The sequence below is a fragment of the Rutilus rutilus genome (assembly GCF_951802725.1).
Source record: "Rutilus rutilus genome assembly, chromosome: 18".
Classification (NCBI taxonomy): Eukaryota; Metazoa; Chordata; class Actinopteri; order Cypriniformes; family Leuciscidae; genus Rutilus; species Rutilus rutilus.
In genome coordinates, this window is record NC_140231.1 from 10,562,246 (window position 1) to 10,582,374 (window position 20,129).

The window sequence follows — 20,129 nt, forward strand, 5'->3', positions numbered from 1 at the left end:
GAATATTTCTGTGAAGTTTCAGCTCAAAATACCCCACAGATCATTTATTATACCATGTTGTAAATGCATTTTTGAGTGGAAGGAAAAACATGCGCTGCTTCCCAGTTCGCCTACTTATACTACGCCCTAAAAGTATGTACTCTTTTTGGAAAGAAAAAGTACATACTTTTGAGTGTGTAGCAAAAGAGTAGGTAAGCTTTGGGACATACTACTTCGTCATCTTTACCGGACTCTGTTGCTTAGTTACATGCATCCTGTCACAGTTTAAACTGCCCTGTCAATCATCTTGTCTACAAGTCAAAATCCTCCACATTCAATTTAATGCAATTTCCTACCATTTTGGAGAGTAATGTAGGCTATAGCACGTTGATCTGCCAGTTGTGGGTCTTTCATGCAGAGACTCTGCTCATGTGTTTGCAATTTGAATATAATGATGCATTTGAAAGTTAATGGCCAAACGTATCATTACAAAAGTTCCCAATGCTGCTGCAGATGAAATATAATGTGGTAAACATTGAATAAATACATTTTCGTCAGGTTAGATACTGATAATTAATCATTCAGTCAAACCCCTTTATCTAAACCTCTCTACATAACCGCCGGACTCGCATATCCTCCATGTCTGTAGTTTTTTAACACTTTTCACTCGTGTTTGTAGTTGTAATCGAATCCTCGTGCACAGCGATGGGTCGTGGGCAATGTTAGCCGTTATAGTGCGCATCGATCTGCACTTCGGATTCTGACCGGAAATAGTAGACCATCCGGGTATCTTTGGAATACTCATTTCAACACAACTACAATTTGGGACTAACTAATTATATTTTCGAATGCTATTAGGACGGATGGTATGCGAATTGGACGCACAGATGCGGTTTTCGTGCATGTATCTTTAAATGCAAATGAGCTGCTGCTTCCCACCCCGCTTTCCAGAAGAGGGCGGAGCCTGTACAGCGGGTGCATCAGATACTCTGCCAAAAACTAAAACATCTGTTTGGTTTTGATTATCATCTCTATCGCGGTTACGCTCACGTGACATTGCAGTTCTTCATCATCATGAAAATATATTATATGCATGTGCTTTAAAGCCATATCAGTCTAAACTTCTGATATATGTTTTTTTGAGCGCACACATCCGAAGCTCACGCACAGAAAGCTGGATGTCAGACGGCGCGTCCCGTGAGAATTAAATTAAGTTCTCTTTCACGTCTTATTGCGCTTAAACTGTTAAATACACACAGTTCACATAAACAGTTGGTTATGTCTGTAACTTAAACAGCAAGTAAATAAATTGTTTGTGTATATTAGATTTGTGTATTAAAGTGAAAACAGCGTCATATACAGTACCTACTGCTATATATGCTGTTTATATGAATCAAACAACAAAAGAAAAACAGAAAATAACTCACTGCTCTTGATTTAATAACTATAACTTTACATATCTTACTCGAATGCTGGCGTTAAATGCTTTGTCGAGGAGATAAACTTGGCAGACTGTGTACAGTTCACTGAGGGCGGAGTCTATGCTAATAGGGCAGAGTCGTTAGCAGTCGTGGGCGGGGCATGTGTATTGTGATGTCACATTGCATGGCTTGTTCTGAGACACTGCTTATGATTGATGGGGATTTAAAAAAGGAGTGGGTGGATTTTTACCATTATAGGGTGGTTGTGTACACACACTGCCGACACACATTTATGTTCAAACATTATGTAATTTTTTTTTTTTTTTTTTTAGTTGCCAACCAGCGGCAGCATTTTTGATCATTTTCACAAAACCTTTTATGGCCCCACAGAATAGTTTGTTGTATGTACATAAAAAGTAGACTGAAAGTATCCTTTTTCTAGTTTAAACGAAGTATACTAATTGCACACTTGAATAAACTTTTTTGGAGTGTCCCCACAAAGATCCCGAAACCTAATGTGTGTGTGTGTGTGTGTGTGTGTGTGTGCCAGTGTAGAGCATGAATGAGTAAAGTGTTGTGGTGGTGACTGGAGTCCACTGTCAGTATAATCAAATTTCCTAAAACCATGTTCTCATACTGTTCACATACTGTCATTTGATCACTCATCACTCATCTTGTGACACTGGATCATTTGACATATGAATGGAAAGAAAAAATGAAAGTTTTTGTTACACCATCTCAAACATATTCACACAATTGCATAGACCGTGTTTTACCGTGGACTTTGTACTTGCGCCTATTGGTGAGCAAAACACAAATGTTATACATTATTGAAATCCATTAATATATATTATATATTTAATGGAACAATTTTATTATAAAAATGTTTTCACAAATCAATTTTTTATAGTTTTAAATGAAACTATAAAAATTAAAGGTGCTGTAAGCGATTTTAAAGAATTGTGTAGAAAATGTATAGATATATCCTTGAAGTAAGTATGAAATGGTCGCAGTCAGATTCTTTGTTGGGCCGATCAGAAGGTTTTTGAGGTGCGTTCTCAGTCTGGACAGTTCATTTATAGGAAGCCAGCAGCTGAGAGTGCGATAGACGAACTTTCATGTATTTGGAGGGTGCAGAATGTTTACTATTTCTAATCTATCACCAACAGCCTTGCACAGACAAACATCCTAAAACTAATAAGAAAGCAGAGGACTTTTCATCGCTGAGAGATTCTAAGTGCCAGGAAACATATGCCAATTATGGTTGTCTTTGGGCTTAACAGGTAAATATATTGCTAGCAAAGAGTTCACATTGGCAGAACTTCGGTGACATTTTTTGTGCAAAGGAGGTCCATTGTCAAGAGAATGCATGAAGACCGATTTTTTTATTCATGTGCCCTTGTAATCTTTAATCAAAATAACTTCCTCTCCGTCTTGCAACGACATCTCTTCTTTTCTCTGATGATGTGTTTACTGGGCACGAGGGCGGGACATCCTGTCACTCACATGAGATTGACCAATAGCAAACCACAACCATCCAATCAATTCCCGATGATCCCAAAATTAAGCCCGGCCCTACCTTTCTTCTTGTTCGAGAATTTGTTTCACTTGGATATGCATCACAATAAGGAAGAAAAGACTATCGCAACTTGTTTCATGCTGACTTTAAAGTAAATTTTAGTAGATTTTTTTTGTAACATATTTTATAGTGAATTGGCATTTTTTTTACAGTTTAAATTTAATTTTTTTTTAGAAATTGATTTCTTTTAGTGCAAAAAATGAAAAAGTTGCATGGCACCTTTAACACCAATTTTCAGGATTGCTACTTTGCGGTATATTTGGAACTGATAATTAATTAATAGCAAGTTGAAGAGAATGTGTTTGGGTGAAAAATCACCTCTGGTGCAAACATCACAGGAGCTGTTAAACACACAATAGCAGTTCAATCGGAGACTTGTATTGTGCCCACAAAGTTGTATTCCTGAATGCCTCCTTCTGGATGCCTGCCGAGGCTCTGCCGGACAGATGTCTTCCCTAAGAACAATCCTCATCACCACGGAATATAATTGCTACCTTTGTAGGCAGTCGGAGACGCCAAGGACCAGATGAGTGAGAAGAATTAATTAATGGTAACCCATTTAGTGGGCAGCCAAGGGGAGGGGAAGCTCTGAGGCAAACACAGATCCTGATTGGATGAGACTGCAGTGGAAGGTGTGTGTGTGTGTGTGTGTGGGCCATTAATGTGGAGGCTGGGCTGTGAGGAGGGTGAAGGACTAAGCACTATAGCTTATTTCTGTATGCATGTGTGTGTGTGTGTGTGTGCGTGCCCATCTCCCAATGTGCGACACAGCAAATGTGTGTTTTTGGGTCGTGGGATTAGATGTGCTGCAATTGTTTTCAGCAGGAAAGCAGCACCCTACTGGAAGTGTGTGTATCTTAGATGAAATCTGTGCCGTAGTTGAATACATTACACACACTGACCCTGTGTGACTGACAGATCCTGGCCTTGTGCCATTATATGGGATTGGACAGAATCCTTGGAGCTCTAAGAGGTTGTTAAGTACAGGATACTATAGGATAAGGTGCGCATTTGTTTACTCTTTGGGGTTGGAGATTTTCCCACCATGCACAAGATTATCTTTCATGTTTGACTTTGTCGCTGCCCAGAAGAACAGGACAATGCCAAATGCCCTTACAATGTAGCTGACATTTGAAAGTGTGTGGTCCACTTGGTCTAGTTGAACACATTCAATCACAACTAACTAAATAAATAAACAATGTTTTTGAGCATCTGGAAACATTTTGGGATCAAAAGCCCAGAAAATGCTGTCTAGGTAGGCGGCACACCGTGTTTTGAGATACAGCCATAGTCTATACATCCAGATAGACAAATTGAAAGCTCCTTCCCATCCCATCTAATACCACATATCATAAAGGAAATATTAATACTTAAATCCTATAAGAGACTTATCTCAGAGACCTCCAAAATAAGAGGGACACTGACTGTACAGCTTTGCTCTGATGCTGTTTGTCACAATTTTTTTAATATTTTAAATTATTTTGATAAAGATTTTACAGCTTGTCTGTTTTAATTGCATATGCATTATATTAAGTTATATTAAGCATCCTTGAGCAATGGAAAGGCGTTATATAAATAAAAATTGTTTTGCTTAATATTACATTAACACTATATATATATTAAAACACTATAGTATATATATATTAAAATGTAATTTATTCCTGTGAATTTTCAGCATCATTACATCATTAGTCTTCAGTGTCACATGATCCTTCAGAAATCATTCTAATATGATGATTGGGTGCTCAAGAAACATTTATTATTACTATTAGTATGATCAACTCTTATATATTTGTGGAAACTGTGATGGCCTTTATTTTTTCAGGATTCATGATTCAGCATAAATTGAAATAGAAATATTTTACATTCTTTTGTATAATGTTTTACTGTCACTTTTGATCAATTTACTGTGTCCTTGCTGAATAAAAGTAGGCCTATTATTATTTTTTCTATCTTACCGACCTCATACTTTTGAATGGTAGTAAACAATTTAAATTGTAGCCTATCCCTATTAATTATTAGCCTGGGTTTCCCCATGCTGCCTTGCGCGCAGCGCGATTTTATTCACGCTGCTAGGCAGCCTGGATTCCATGGACCAGATTTTCCCATAGACAGTAGGCGTTTCTCAATGTCAAGGAAGGATCCTTGACATTGAGAAACACCTTTAGAATAAGAAGGATTTTCCCCTCAAAAAGGGAACCAATAGGCTAGTTGCACGTGGCCGCCATTTTGGATTTCGGATCAGCGAGTGTGCGCTTAGACACTTCCGGTTTCGCATTACGCCCGGTGCAGGGAGCCGGAGAAAGCCGAAATGTGTCTTTTATAGTTGTTTATAGAATCATTTATCACTTAAAATACTACTAAGATCCATATTACTATCACACGAGCAATTAAATGCACGGATGCATAGTCAAATTAATGAATGAAATACAACTGTTCACAAACATAAGATTGTATTTGACTCATGCTGCATATGCATACGCAAACGCAATGACAATTATGCCTACTGTAAATATAGAGTTACAACTACGATTAGAGTTATTTGCATATGCACCGTGAACATTCACACGTTTGCCCTTGGCTACGATTCGCGCCGTGCACGGCGACCGTTGTTCGAACTTGAGTGTGTGGGCCAGTATACTTCCAGTGAAAACTTAAGGTGATCTGACAGCGAGAGACAACAGCGACCGAGTTCCATTACCACAGAGATATTTTTTTTTCACAATGAGTATTCAAGAGAAGTGACTTGCCTTTCAGACGGTGACAGCCTCAGCACTTCATCGTTGTGTGCCGTTTTGGGTCACGCTACAACAGAGAAGTCAGCTTTCATGCATTCCCCGTTGCCGCTGCGGTAGGCCTACAGACTGAGTGGATGCAGAAGATCCAGAGGATAACTTCAACCCGACCAAATTTTTAAATGCATATAATTTTCAGTGTATTTCACCTGTGCGTTTATATGCTTTCTATTACTGCATTTATTTTGTGCAAGTGAGATGAGTAAAGACCTGTTTCATAAATAATAATAATAATAATCTGTCTGGTGTTTATAAGCAGCACATACAGTATTGTAGGCTACTACGTGTAAAATATACACAAACTTACCTATATTAAATTGTTTGTGGTACCTACAGTAAAAAATGTAAATGTAAAATATGTGATGATAATATTGATCAAGCAATTGATGCAAGTAAGTAAAAATGCATGCAGAATTGAGAAAATAGTATTTATGGAGATCAATTGTAGTCTATCACAGGGCAAACATGTGAATGTCTACGATTAAACAACTCTAATCGTAGTTGTAACTCTATATTTACAGTAGGCATAACTGTCATTGGGTATGTGTATGCAGCATGAGTCAATATCTTCTGTTCGTGAACAGTTGTATTTCATTCATTAATCTGACTATGCAGCCGTGCATTTAATTGCCATTGGTTCGTGTGATAGTAATATGGATCTTAGTAGTATTTTAAGTGATAATTGATTCTATAAACTACTATAAAAGATAAATTTCGGCTTTCTCTGGCTCCCTGCACCGGACGTAATGCGAAACCGGAAGTGTCTAAGCGCACACTCGCTGATCCGAAATCCAAAATGGCGGCCACGTTTATATACTGTCTATGCGTGCAACTAGCCTATCACAGAACGGGGAGGGAGCAGCAAGACGATGACGACGTCTATGCGACACACCGAAGCAGTTTCCCTGCGTCCCAATCTGCATACTATCCACCCTATCTGCCCTAAATAGTATTGACAATTACTAATGTCACATACTATTTAGGATGGATAGTATGCACATTGGGACGCAGGCTTTGTTTAAATCATAGACAGTTAACGGTTTATATCTATGGATCCAACATGGCATCAGACGCGAAGTTACCTTTCGATGCAGCCTAGATAGTGTTCTAGTTTAGAATGCAAGTTTATTTCGTCTTCTTCCTCGTCGAATTTCTGTCGCTCTACATACGTCATCTGGTATATGTACAGGCGCATTTGATAGACATTAGTAGCGCCCAATAAACGGCTCTCGGCATTCGTAAACCATGCCTCAAATACGAGAAAATGAACATGTGGTTCCACTTCCCAGACCACGAGGTCTGACGTTAGCCAGGCTAATTAATTATTATATTTAGAAGAACACTTTTTTACACTCTTATAGCCTATAAAAAGTACAACTTGTAGCATATATGACTAAATCTGACAAAATAGAGCATTTTTGTGCAGTTTATTTCCAGCACCCCATACACACTAAGAACACTAAACAGTATGAAGCCTAGTAGGATGAGAATGATTACATTCCATGATATATCTGTTTTCAATGGCCTATGCACACATGCAACAGATGACGTATTGCTCTTTGTTCTATGAGCATCGAAATGACCAGTTAAACAGTTTGGCTTATTTTACTACGTTGCGTTCCATTGTAGCTGTTTTGAACACAAGAACGCACTAGGACCGCGCGGCGCGTCGGAGCAGAGCGGCAGCAGCGTCTCTTTGTTCAGCGTGCAACATCTCTCCTCCTCCTCCTCCTCCTCCTCTCCTCTCCTCTCGCGCTCCGTCCGCAGTGACTCTCGCGCTCCTCATCATCACTGCTACACTGGGCTGGATGATTGCAGTGGCAGAAACATGGCTGTGAATCTCAGCAAGAACAGACTGGCCCTCTTAACAGCCTACCAGGACGTTATCAACGAGACGTCGGCAACCGACTGGTAAGATAAATCAAACCTGACTTAAAAAGACTCCTTTCTTTTAGTACGCTGTTACTGCATTGCAATTAAAACAATTAAGCTGGCATTCTAACTATATGCGGATGGGTCGCACAGAATGGGATGCGTGGATTAATGCGTCTGGGATGGATCCTGGATCTCTTGTTTCCTATTTCTGGGGGCTTTTGTTTGATAAATCGATTTTAAACCCCTTAATTATTTATTTTTTTGGTGTTTTTTTGGGGGTAGTTGCATTTTAATAGTGCATACTTTGATACATTTTAGTGTAAATGACACATTTTAAATTTGTTGGCATCTTTAGCTTGTACTCGGATTTTACACTAGGTTGCAGTTCATGCTTTGACCTCCAGAGAGTTGTGCAAGGGATTTTGTACTGTTTGCTCAGTTCAAGGGAGTCTTCACTACAGCGCTTGTGATTTGCCAGTTAGAAAGCATGACCAGATAATCATGCCAAAACCCAAACATTTGCAGCCTTCCTAATTATTTATCTATTGAGTGAAGTATATCAGTGGAAATAATGGAGCTCCTTTCAATTTGCATGGCAGGACAGGGATGGGCGAGGCGACGGCTTGTCTGTCAACCTGTCAGCCGTTTATTGTGCTCTCATCTCTATCTTTTGTACCAGACGGAAACGTTACCTCTGTTATAATAATTACTTTCGCCTATATCAGCTTTTTGTACTGCGTATATGTTTTTTTTGTATGGCCCTTGTGTTTGTGGACCCTGTACAGGACAGTGTATCTGATCTCTTTGTGTTGAAACGAAACTGTTAGTTCTGAATCATTAGCCTAATGCGTTGTTGGTTTAGCACCCCAGCCAAAAGTTTGGTTTGGATTATTTTGAGAATGTTTTTCGTTGTACAGAGCATAATTTGGACCCTGACTGAATGACGTGTTATGAGTAGGGATAAACCAATATATTGGTCAGGCCCATTGATTTGGCTGATATTTGAGATTTTTGAGATAGTCAGCATTGGCCAGTTGAGTCTCTGCTTGGCCAATTAACTGTGTTAGTATAAAAATCTACCCAAAGTCTGGCTATTATTTTATACGTATATATGTAAATAGTGTAGGATCTTTTAATTTTATTTTATTGGCTATGCAGTACACAAACACACACACAAAAGAAACTTGACATGAAATCAATCACCTTTTCCCTGAAGGATTCATATTCTCTCATTTTCATTGAGATGTTTGTTTTCTGCATCGGCACTCTGTAATTTGCTTGATTATATGATTATATATGCATAAACTGATGTCCCACAGTTGCCACTTTATGTGACATTGACTTGAGGGGAACAAAGACTTTCAGCCTCTGTAAACAGCCGCCTTCCTCTATATTCACCCTTAAACCTTGGTCCAAAACAATGCTCCTGTTCTACGTGCGTAAAAACCACGCGACAATACCAGACGCAAACACTACTCTCCTCTTTCCTGTACCCACATAGTTGACATTATCATTGAGCTAACTCACATTCCTCTTCCTGGTATTCATCCATGTGTCATTACAATACAACCAACACCACGTTATGGAGCCTTTGTGTCTGGAAAACCTTAAACACAAAGTGAACTCTGTGTTTAAAAGATGAGATCAAGCCCAGAGGGTCAGCAGCATTTTACTAACCGCCATTCATTGCCAAAGGAACCTCAGGGTAGGCTTCAAAACTGAGTAGATAAAGCTTCTAAACATATTGAGGCGCATCGGACATGGAAATCAAATTGTCCTGAGTGCATACAAGGTTGGAGGGCGAGTTCCAGGATGTTTTTCATAGGCTAAGGGCTGTCGTAATTATTTTAAAAGGATTTTGATGTGTTGGGTGCCGTAGGGTTTAGAAAAGAAAGCTTTTGAAGTTTGTCAAGGATAGGTGACGCCAAGCCATTTGGGATAGAGAGTTGGATATCAGAGTACTCTCAAATATCAAAGAATTGTTGCAAAGAATGTTTGGGCTGCTGGTCTGAAGAAAGCATATGGATATGTGATCCTTAGACCTTATGATGAAGGTACAAGACAAGGGTAGTGAAGCTAGTGGAGTATCTTCTGGTCACCAGTCACATTATATCAGCTGTCTATAGTACTTCTTATGCTTCTGGAAGGAATTTTCCAATTTTTTCATTCTTGGTCTTGGTTGGTCCCCCACCCCATTCTTTAGCTCTGTTGGGTCATTGCAGTTTTCATATGTCCATGATTTTGTAAATCAAACTTCTGTAGCTTTGAAACCACATAAATGAACGCAGTGCCACTCTTCACTCTGAAAAACGCAGCACAACAGACTGTATACATCAATTAAATCACAGCCTTTGTTTTGTTCATCGTGTGTTGATTAGATATATTTCATATATAGCTTTTCATTAACTCACTAACCTCCTGCATTTCCCTCACGAACCCCTGTTTGAGAAAACCTTTTGTAAATGATAAATAGTTTGTTTCAATCAATATTTCATGTGAACCATTGCAGCAGAGGTGGACCTGCATACACGGTTTCCTTTAACCTCAGAGCTGTTGGAGATTTGTGGGGACCCAATCGCACTGCGGGGCATCATGGCACAGGATGTCTTGTGTAACACTGCAGTAGGAAAATGCAGGAAGAACACAGTTCTTGCAGATTTCACCAACGGCTTTTTAAGCAAGTTACTCCAGTTTAAATTTCACAAACATCCATTATACAGTAGCTTATATAATTCCAGTAACATAACTAGAGCATGTAAAAGCAAAGATTCCCAACTTGAAATTGGTGGGAAACATAGTCATACATCATGATACATATGATCATAACAGATCTAGATTAATGACTCAAAGAAATGCACTATTAGCATCTACAATTGTTGTTAAAGCTCCTCAAGTGCTACACTCTTAAAAATAAAGGTTCTTTGTTGGGATCAATGGTTTCATGAAGAACCTTTAACATCCATGGAACCTTTCCAGCGACCGAAAGGTTCTTTATAGTGGAAAAAGGTTATTTTAGATTTTTAAAATGTTCTTCACACTGAGATAAAATAGTTATTTTAAGAACTGTTCATTGAAAGTTTTTTTTTTTTGGCGAACCAAAAATGGGTCTTCTATGGCATTGTTGAGAGAACCTTTATTTTGTCAAACTGGTGCACTGCAACTTTTCAAATGTAACAAACAGCAACTTTTGCCACAACCAAAACACAACCACTGCCTCTTCAGCCAGAAGACGTCTGCTCTTTCAGCTAAGCTCAAGCCTTTTTGGTTTTTGTTTAGGTCTTCTGAGCACAAAGAAAGCACGTGAGAGCCCCAGAGACAACTCTTCTGTTTGCATTCGGCTGCCAAGAAATGTCGGGGAAACCACACAGAGGACTGGAGATTCATATTTCGCATGGTCTACCAGACTCTGTAAAATGTTACCATTTCCCTAAAAGTGTGGTGTGAAGTCTCAACTTCACCTGCAGGGAGTTTATCTCCCACATTCCCACAGTCTGATGCATTCCTTCTGCATCAGGTCACTATCTTAGTCATCAAGTCATCTATCATGCCAAACCAGTGTTGGGGAAGCTACATTAAAACTGTAGCTTGCCAAGCTTCAAGCTACTCAACATTTAAAGTACTGCATTTTCCAGAAAAAAAGTTGCACATGATTATAAGTTGAACTAAATGTTCCCCTAGGGTCATTTTCCTGGTTGCATTCACACCGCCAGTAGGAACTCTGAAGTGATGCAAGCCGCGCTTGTTGTTGTGACCTTTATTTTGACAGCACGGTGGAAATATATTTTAGAACGCCAGAGCCTGAGCACACAGCGCTCCCATTCTCCGTCTTTATTAGTTTACGATCTGTTTAACAGTCCTGTCTAATATGTTATTAGATAGAACGTTTGTTCAAAGAAAGTAAACAGAAGCCTATATACAAAGGTATTAGCATTTGCCTCGTGGTTGATGCCCAGTGTTGCTAGCTGAGCAGAAATACATAATCATGCTTCGCTTGGTCCCTTCAAAGTTGCGTTGGATTTTCTCCTTAGCGTAAAGGTTGAGAGGTTCGTCTATCACTGTTTTCCATGTTCGTGGAGTTAGTTTTGTGGCATCAATATATAGGCTATAATTTGTGTGTTTGTGCTGGTGTTTCGCCTGCGTTCGGCCAATCAGCGTACACTTCATATAGTACATATTGTGCTGGTTTAGACCCTGTGCCACATCTGGTACACTTGGATTCAACGCGTACCAGATGTGGCCTGAATCTGGGCCAACACTATGTTGCTGTCTGGGCTAGGAACTATGAAAAGGTTCCTAACCCTAACCTTACATCCTACTAATACTCTAATGAGAGTTAGTTGACATGTAGTTGCAAGTAGTGGGTGCACACTGTACGATTGTGGCCACGATTTGGCCTTCTGAGACAAATTGAGCAAATCCTAAAGATTCCTCTGATCCTTGGCTAAAATCTGAAGTCGTTAGTTCGACATGTTCACCGACAGCCGATTAATGACCATTGCGATTAAATTTGACCTCAGACGAAATTCTAGCAGTGTCAAAAGATTTGACTCACAGTCCTGCAGTGTGACTTCTACGACGACCGTCAAATTGTCTTCGTTTTTCGGGGGCGCTCGTGCGCAGTAATGGAGTAGACGTGTTTTCGGAGTGCTCCGTGACATCTCCTTAATTTTACTTTCATATTATTGCACTTTAACTCTATTTTACGCTGATTTGCCCTTAAAACTTTGCTGTAACCTGTCGGGAGTGGTTTTATGCCGACATGCCTAAGAAAGACGATAGTCAGAGGGATACATCCAAGACGAGCTCGTCGGCCGCTAGCAACGATGCGATACTAGCTGGTATTGCTAGCCATGGGGCTGAGCTCGCGAAAATCACCTCTCTCATGGATGCCCTAAAGAAATCTCTGGAGGGCCGTCTCGACGCAATTGAAGTAACGCTATCATCGCTTCAGAAAAAAACCCAGGAAACCGAGCGCCGCTTTGATGATTTCGACGAAGCCTTGTCAGCCAGTGACAGCCGCATAACAGCTCTGGAAGCTACGTGCAGCGAGCTACAGGTGGCTAACGGTCTCCTCAGGGCGAAAGTGAACGACTTGGAGGGCCGCTCCCGCAGACTCAATGTCAGGATTGTGGGCATTAAAGAAGGGGAAGAGAAAGGCAGCCCTACTGACTTTGTTTCTAAGTTGATTCCAGAGTTACTCGGTCACGATAACTTTAGCAGACCTGTAAAAATAGACCGCGCCCACCGTAGCCTGAGACCGAAGCCTCAACCTAATGAGCGGCCACGGATCATCATCGCCAAGGTCCATAACGATCGGGATGTGCTCGACATACTGCGACTCAGCCGTCAACAAGCACCCCTGTACTATCACGGTGAGAGAGTCTCTATTTTCCCTGACTACACGGCGGAGGTCTCGGCACAGCGGCAAGCCTATACAAGCGTGAGGAAGCGGCTAACCGAAGCTGGTGCTAAATGTTCCTTGCGTTTTCCAGCCAAGCTCCACGTCGACTACAATAACACAACGAAGATGTTTGTGTCACCTGCTGATGCTGAACGGTTTGCCAACTCGTTAGGCCCAGCGAATGACTCTTAAATCCTATATATCATAGGCTATTATTATTGTGTATAGTATATATGTATATCTATCGTTATACATAGATTATATGCACATATATATTTTTTCTCGCTCTGGATATTTTCTTATTCCACGTTTTGATAAAGGTTCAGGTTTAACTTTTACTTTCAGTTGGTCGTTGATGCAGCATAGTAACGTCATGTATTTAAATAGCGTTTCACACAGTGTCTTTTTCGAGTACACAAATCTATATCTGGGAGTCTGGGACAATTTCATTCTTTTTTTTTTTATTTTTTATTATGATATATATATTTTTTAATATTGTTACTATAATTTTATTTATTTTTTTTTACCTTCGATTTTACTGATTGACACTCCCAGCTATGTTTATTAATTTATGCGCTTATCTTTTCATATATACACACTTCTCAGTGGTATTTTCTTCTTATTTTCTTAAGTTTGATGTTCTATGCTGCACCGTTTATACCCTTCCTCTTGTTATTTTCATCTCACCAAGCGTGTGTTCTGAATATCGCTTACTGAGTACTGTTTGTGGGTGCAATTTAACCATTTGTTAATGTGTTGGAGATGCGCACGGGGCCCCGTGGTAAGTGGGCTTTTTTTGGTGTGTAATTTGGCGGGCTCTGTTACCCGGCTGCCTCCTTGTTAGCTAGTGGGATGTACCGCTTAGTTCTTTTAGCGGGTTTGGGTCTTTTGGGGTTTTTATTTGTTTTTCTTTATCTGTCTTTTTTTATTATGTTTTGTTTTGCCAGCCCTTTGTATGTCACGTGTCCAACTTCATCCTATGTCCCTCCACATAGATATATGTCATTTATTCACTTAGATCAGGGATGAGTCACATCACTTTTACCACTTGGAATTGTAGGGGTATGGGCAGGGCTCTTAAACGAGGTAAAGTATTTTCACATTTGAAGTCCCTGTCGTCTGATATTGTATTTTTACAGGAGACCCATATTCAGCCTTCAGAGCAGAGGCGCTTAAGATCTGCGTGGGTGTCACAGGTGTACCAGTCCACCTTTTCCTCCAAGGCGAGGGGGGTTGCCATTCTTGTTCGCAGAACCATCCCATTTGTATTCAAATCCCAGACTACCGATCCAGGTGGGAGGTTCATACTTGTTACGGGTACGGTTAACTTAGTCCCTTTAGTCCTCTTAAACATTTATGCCCCAAATTTCGATAACCCCGATTTTTTCTGTAAAATATTCAACCTTGTCACAGAATACAATGATTTCAACATAATTATCGGCGGCGACTTTAATTGCTATTTTGATCCGCTATTGGATAGGTCCTCCTCATCCGTGGCCCCATTATTGAAATCGGTCTCTGTTCTCAATAACCTTGCCAATTCTTTAGATTTGGTTGACATATGGAGACACCAGCACCCCCTAGAAAAGAAATTTTCTTTTTTCTCCCCCGTGCATGGCAGTTTCACTAGAATTGATTATATGCTGGTTGACTCCAGACTTATTTCAAATGTAATAAGCTCAACTTACCACAGTATCTTAATTTCCGACCATGCGCCCCTTTCATTGGTGATTGACTTTAAACTTTATGCCCCTCAATATAGCTGGAAATTCAACCCTTCTCTATATCTGGATGACACGTTCAGGACCTATATATCAACCAAAATTGTTGATTTTATGCTCACTAATGACAACGGCGCTGTCTCTGATTCTACTTTGTGGGAGTCGTTTAAAGCCGTGATAAGAGGGCACATCATCTCATATCAGTCTTCTCGCAAAAGGGCCAGGATCAGGCATCGCACTGATATTGAGGCTGACCTAGCTAAACTGGAGAAGGAATATCAAAACTCAGGCTCTGAAGATACTCTTAGCTCTATTTTGAAAGTGAAATACGAATACAACCATATTCTGGGTGAGCAGGTTGGGAACTATATTCGCAAACTAAAGCAGAAGCACTTTGAGTTGGGTGAGAAGGCTGATAAATTGCTCGCTAGGCAACTGAAGGGCGTCATTTCTGATAGGGCAATACATAAAATTTCCTCCTCCACCGGTCAGCTATTAACTGACCACAAGCAGATTAACGACAGATTTTTTAGTTTTTATAGCCAGCTATATATTTCCAGATCTATTGCCACGGATACAGATATTGCCAATTTTCTTCATACTCTAAACATTCCAGTTCTTTCTGAGTTTGCAAGACTAGAATTGGAATCTGAATTTACACTGGAGGAGATCAGAAACGCTATTCGTTCTTTTCCCGGTGGCAAAGCATGCGGTCCAGATGGGTTCGGGATAGAATTTTATAAGACACACATAGACGTTATTGCCCCACTCCTACTGCGGATGGTCAATTGCTCAGTGAAAAAGGGTACTTTCCCCCATACTCTCTACGACGCCCACATCTGTGTCCTATTAAAAAAGGACAGAGACGAAACAAATGTCTCTTCGTATCGTCCCCTATCCCTTCTTAACTCCGACCAAAAAATTATAGCTAAAGTCCTGTCCAACCGGTTAAAAAAATATATTGCCACTTTAATTCATCCTGATCAATCAGGTTTCATTCCCGATAGATTTTCCTTTTCAAACACAAGGTGTTTGCTTAATTTAATGTATTCAACTAAACTGCCCCACTCTGCTGTGATCTCTCTTGATGCCCAGCAGGCCTTTGATCAGGTGGAATGGAAATATATGTTCGCTGCACTTGACAAATTTGGATTTGGGTCGAAATTTATGAATTTATTAAAAATGCTTTATGCTGCTCCCCAATCATCTGTTCTAACCAACCACGAAAGATCTCCACTGTTCCCATTACACCGCGGCACCAGGCAGGGCTGCTGCCTCTCTCCAATGCTCTTTGCTTTAGCTCTTGAGCCGCTGGCCATTGCCATTAGAGTCAACCCCCAAATTTCCGGCATAAGGTGCGGCACATCCGAGTGCACCATTGGTCTATACGCAGATGATATAATTCTGACCCTTTCAGATGTAAAAACATCCCTTTCACCCCTTCTTAATCTGATAGATGGCTTTGGACGACTCTCTGGATTTACTATAAACTGGGAGAAATCTGTTTTTATGCCTTTATCTAATGGTCTTGACTCCATTTTTCTTCATAATCTGCCCTTTAGAGTATCCCATGAACATTTTTCTTACCTGGGGATTAACATCCCCAGAAATCCAAAACTTCTCTTTAAACTTAATTATATGGATCTGATTGGCAGGCTTAAGTGTATGATAGATAAGTGGAAACTTCTCCCCCTCTCATTGATTGGCCGTGTCAACATTGTTAAAATGGTTGTGCTCCCAAAATTTACTTATTTATTTCAGAATGTGCCCATCTTCCTCACTTCTTCCTTTTTCAAGACGTTAGACTCTATTATCATGCCCTTCGTCTGGGCCTCCAAGCCTGCCCGTATTTCAAAGGCCCACTTACAGAAGTCCACGGAGGAGGGTGGTTTAGGCTTGCCTGTCTTTCGGCATTACTACTGGGCCTGTAACGCCAGAGCATGGGTTTTCTGGAATCAGTCCACAGCTGGGGGGTCGGAGGTGTGCGGTCCTGGCCCTAGATGGCCTGAGATTGAGCTTAGTAATGCTGTGTCACTTACTGGTGCCTCCTTGTCAGCCATTTTATTCTCAAAACCTGATATTAAAATTAAATCGTTATGGAATAATTTCTTACTCTGCAACTCTATAAAAATTTTAAAGCAAATCAAGGTAATTCTGAACCTCCCAGAAAAGTCAATTCATGCCCCTATATGTCAGAACCCCTGTTTCAAGCCTGGTATGATGGATGCTGGTTTTATGCAGTGGTCAAATAAAGGTATAACTACTATCAGAGATCTCTACATTGATAATCACTTTGCTTCTTTTGCCCAACTCCAGGCTAAATTTAAACTCTCTACTAATCAATTTTTTCGTTATCTACAAATTAGGAATTTTGTCAAGCATACTTCTCCTCTAAATGCGACCCCCATGCAACATGACTTTTTTGATATAATGACCACCCCTCCCACCTCCAAACATTTGGTCTCTCGGTTGGTTAATCTCTTCGTTGTGGCAACCCCATCTCTCCATATTAAAGAGGCGTGGATCAAGGACACTGGCGAAGTTATATCTGATGAGTTATGGGCGATAGGTTTAAACAGGATAAAATCATGCTCTATTAATGTTCGACTTCAGCTTATCCAGTTTAAAGTAGTTCATAGGTTGCACTATTCCAAGACTAGACTGAATAAATTTTTTCCTGCTGTTTCCCCAACTTGTGATAAATGCAAATCAGCTGAGGGAACTCTTGGGCATCTTTTCTGGTCCTGCTCTAAGCTCACAAGATTCTGGGTTGACATTTTCAGTTTGTACAGTGCTGTTTATAATAGACAACTGGCTCCTGACTGTCTCTTAGTGATATTGGGCTGCTCCAACGATTCTTTGGCTCTTCCTTCTGCTTTACAACAAGCCCTCATGTTTGGTATGACCATCGCAAAACGAGTTATCCTAAAGGAGTGGAAATCAGCTTCCCCTCCTTGTTTCAAGTGGTGGCTTAATGATATGGTTTCCTGTTTATACCTTGAAGAAATACGGTTTTCTATGTCTAACTCTCTAGATAAATTCAAGAAGATCTGGGGCCCTTTCATAGATTACATCAGGAAGAAGAGCCCACAAACTGGGACCTAATTTATTCATTTTTATATATATATTTTTTTTATTCTATTTATTTTTTATCCTCACTGAGTCCCTCACTCCCCTCAGGTACAGGCTTCCTTGACTTAATCTGTGGACGTTTTAGGGCATCTGCTTAGTGAATGGACACGTATATGTATACCTTTTCCTTTTTATATTATGTGCGATTGCTGGCTGTTTGTGTTTTTTTTTTTTGTGTTTTTTTTTTTTTTTTGTATTGTTTGTATTATGTATGTAAAAAATCTGCATAAATAAAATAATAAAAAAAAAAAAAAAAAAAAAAATTGTCTTCGTTTTTCAAGACAAGCCATGACCAAAATTAACGTTAGAGATTTCTTTGTAGCCACCATTTTAATCCTGTGTGAAATTCAGCTCACTGTGAATGAACGTGTCATCGATTGATGATATAAAACTCCGGAGAAGTTTTCTTGTGTGCGTCCATTTTTAACTCTGACATCAGTGACAACTGAGATCTTACAGCGTGACATGGCTTACGGCAATGATCATATTCGTACAGTCTGACAAAGAACAATCGTAAAGGACGATACACAGTGTGCGCCCGGCTTAAAGGTGAACTAAGTAACTTTTTTTACCTTAACTGAACCGCTTCGGAGTCATTGGAATGGTTATATTACTTATTTCGGGTTGAATGGTGGTCGTTTCGCACCCCCCTGGTGCCCGTGAGCGGAAAATACGCACGAAGTCTCGCGTGATATCAGGTCTTGCGATGTAAACAATTGCTTTACGGCCAAAAGAAATCTGCTAAAATGCCGTCATTATTGCGCTCCCTCACGCTGTTCGAACCCGAATGAAGAAGACGTTTTAAAGAATGTCCCATCTGCTTTGATGTCGTTGATCTGCTAGCCTCTGGTGTCTGAGAATAGCCAACGAGTTTTTACAACAGTGTTGTCAAATATCTATTCCGAAGCTGTGGGGGGAGCTCTAGAGAGAAACCTGCGAGCAAAAAGCGAGAATACAGCGTAGAAATCCCGAAGCTACTGAGTGCAGCTTTAAAGTAGATGACCACACTGTTGAATTAAAGATGAACAGTGAAGATGCTATTATTTAATTCCAAAATCAGAACATTTATCTCAATGTTAAATTTATATTGTTTTGCATAAAAGCATGTAAATTAGGCTGACAACATTAAATTGAACTTAATTTTACAATAAAACTAGGAAAAACACTGATTTCTGGAAATGTCGAAACATTAGTGACAAAGACAAATTTTTTACTCAATTAACTTAAACGAATTGAACTTCTGTCATAACAGAAGTTTAAATGCAAAATAAGACATTTATGCTAATAACCACTACAGCGCCCCTTGTGGCAATGCTGAATATGCAGTATATGTTTGCATTATGCATTGCAGTCTGACAAAGTTTGGAATGTAATGATGCATAAAATGAGTTTGTGTATTTCAAAGCATCTGTTATCAAGTTTTTGCATCGAATAAAGTCTAAAGCTGTGGGCACATTAATGTGATAACAATTTCCTGTCGCTATTTCCAGCTAAAACTGATCTTAAATGTGGCGGTACTCTGTAACAGTTCAGTTGTGATGCATACTGAAAGAAATGCAGTCTGACTGCAGTATAATTGAAGAGAGGACATGCAGTGTTATCACTTTCCAGACATAGTGGTGCGCTGTGTGGGTAGATGACACTTTGGCTTCTCTCTTCATGGACTCAAGGCTGTCTGTGAAAGGCAGCTGATTCAGATCATGGCTGTGTATTTTCCCTTCTACTCGCCTTGTGAGTGGCATATATTAATAACAAAGGCGGCTCCTTGCCTGGCTCTCGACCCTTGACATTACAGGAGTGCAAACATGTCCACATCCCAGCTCTGATAAGATCCAGGCCACAACATTCTCAAAGGTCAAAGTTTAGCATTTTCTGATTTTCATAGATAGCTGGTAAGAACTGTTTTTTTTGTTTGTTGGTTTTTCATTTTGAAAACAACTTTTTTTTTCTTTTTTTTTTTTTTTTGTCAGTATAATCAGTTATCAAATAAAACATGTAAATGCATATATGTGTATACATTGGGTGCACAAAAGTTTTTCCCATCAGTTATATTGATTAATTGATGGGGAAAACGTTTTTGCACCCAATGTATAACATTTACATATATTATTTTGCATTTACAATATAGACTGTAGATTAATTGCTGATCCATTGATTATCAAAATAGTTGTTAGCTGCAACTCTGATTACTGCAGTTATTATGAACTTGCAGACTGTTATTTGCAG

At 39.8% G+C, this 20,129-nt stretch overlaps 1 protein-coding gene across 10 annotated transcripts in view; it reads left to right on the plus strand.

Moving 5' to 3' along the window:
• The first annotated feature begins 7,512 nt into the window (after window positions 1-7,512).
• dbn1 (drebrin 1) overlaps window positions 7,513-20,129 on the plus strand; it is an 85,793-nt gene continuing 73,176 nt past the window's right edge. For 4 of the 10 annotated variants that reach the window (XM_084387259.1, XM_084387252.1, XM_084387255.1 and 1 more), the window contains exon 1: window positions 7,515-7,685. In XM_084387259.1, coding sequence (XP_084243385.1) covers window positions 7,603-7,685 — 83 coding nt within the window. In that variant the 5' untranslated portion in view covers window positions 7,515-7,602. Of the gene's footprint in view, window positions 7,686-20,129 lie in introns of all 10 variants that reach the window. The other 6 variants (XM_084387250.1, XM_084387253.1, XM_084387254.1 and 3 more) reach the window with 3 other exon arrangements.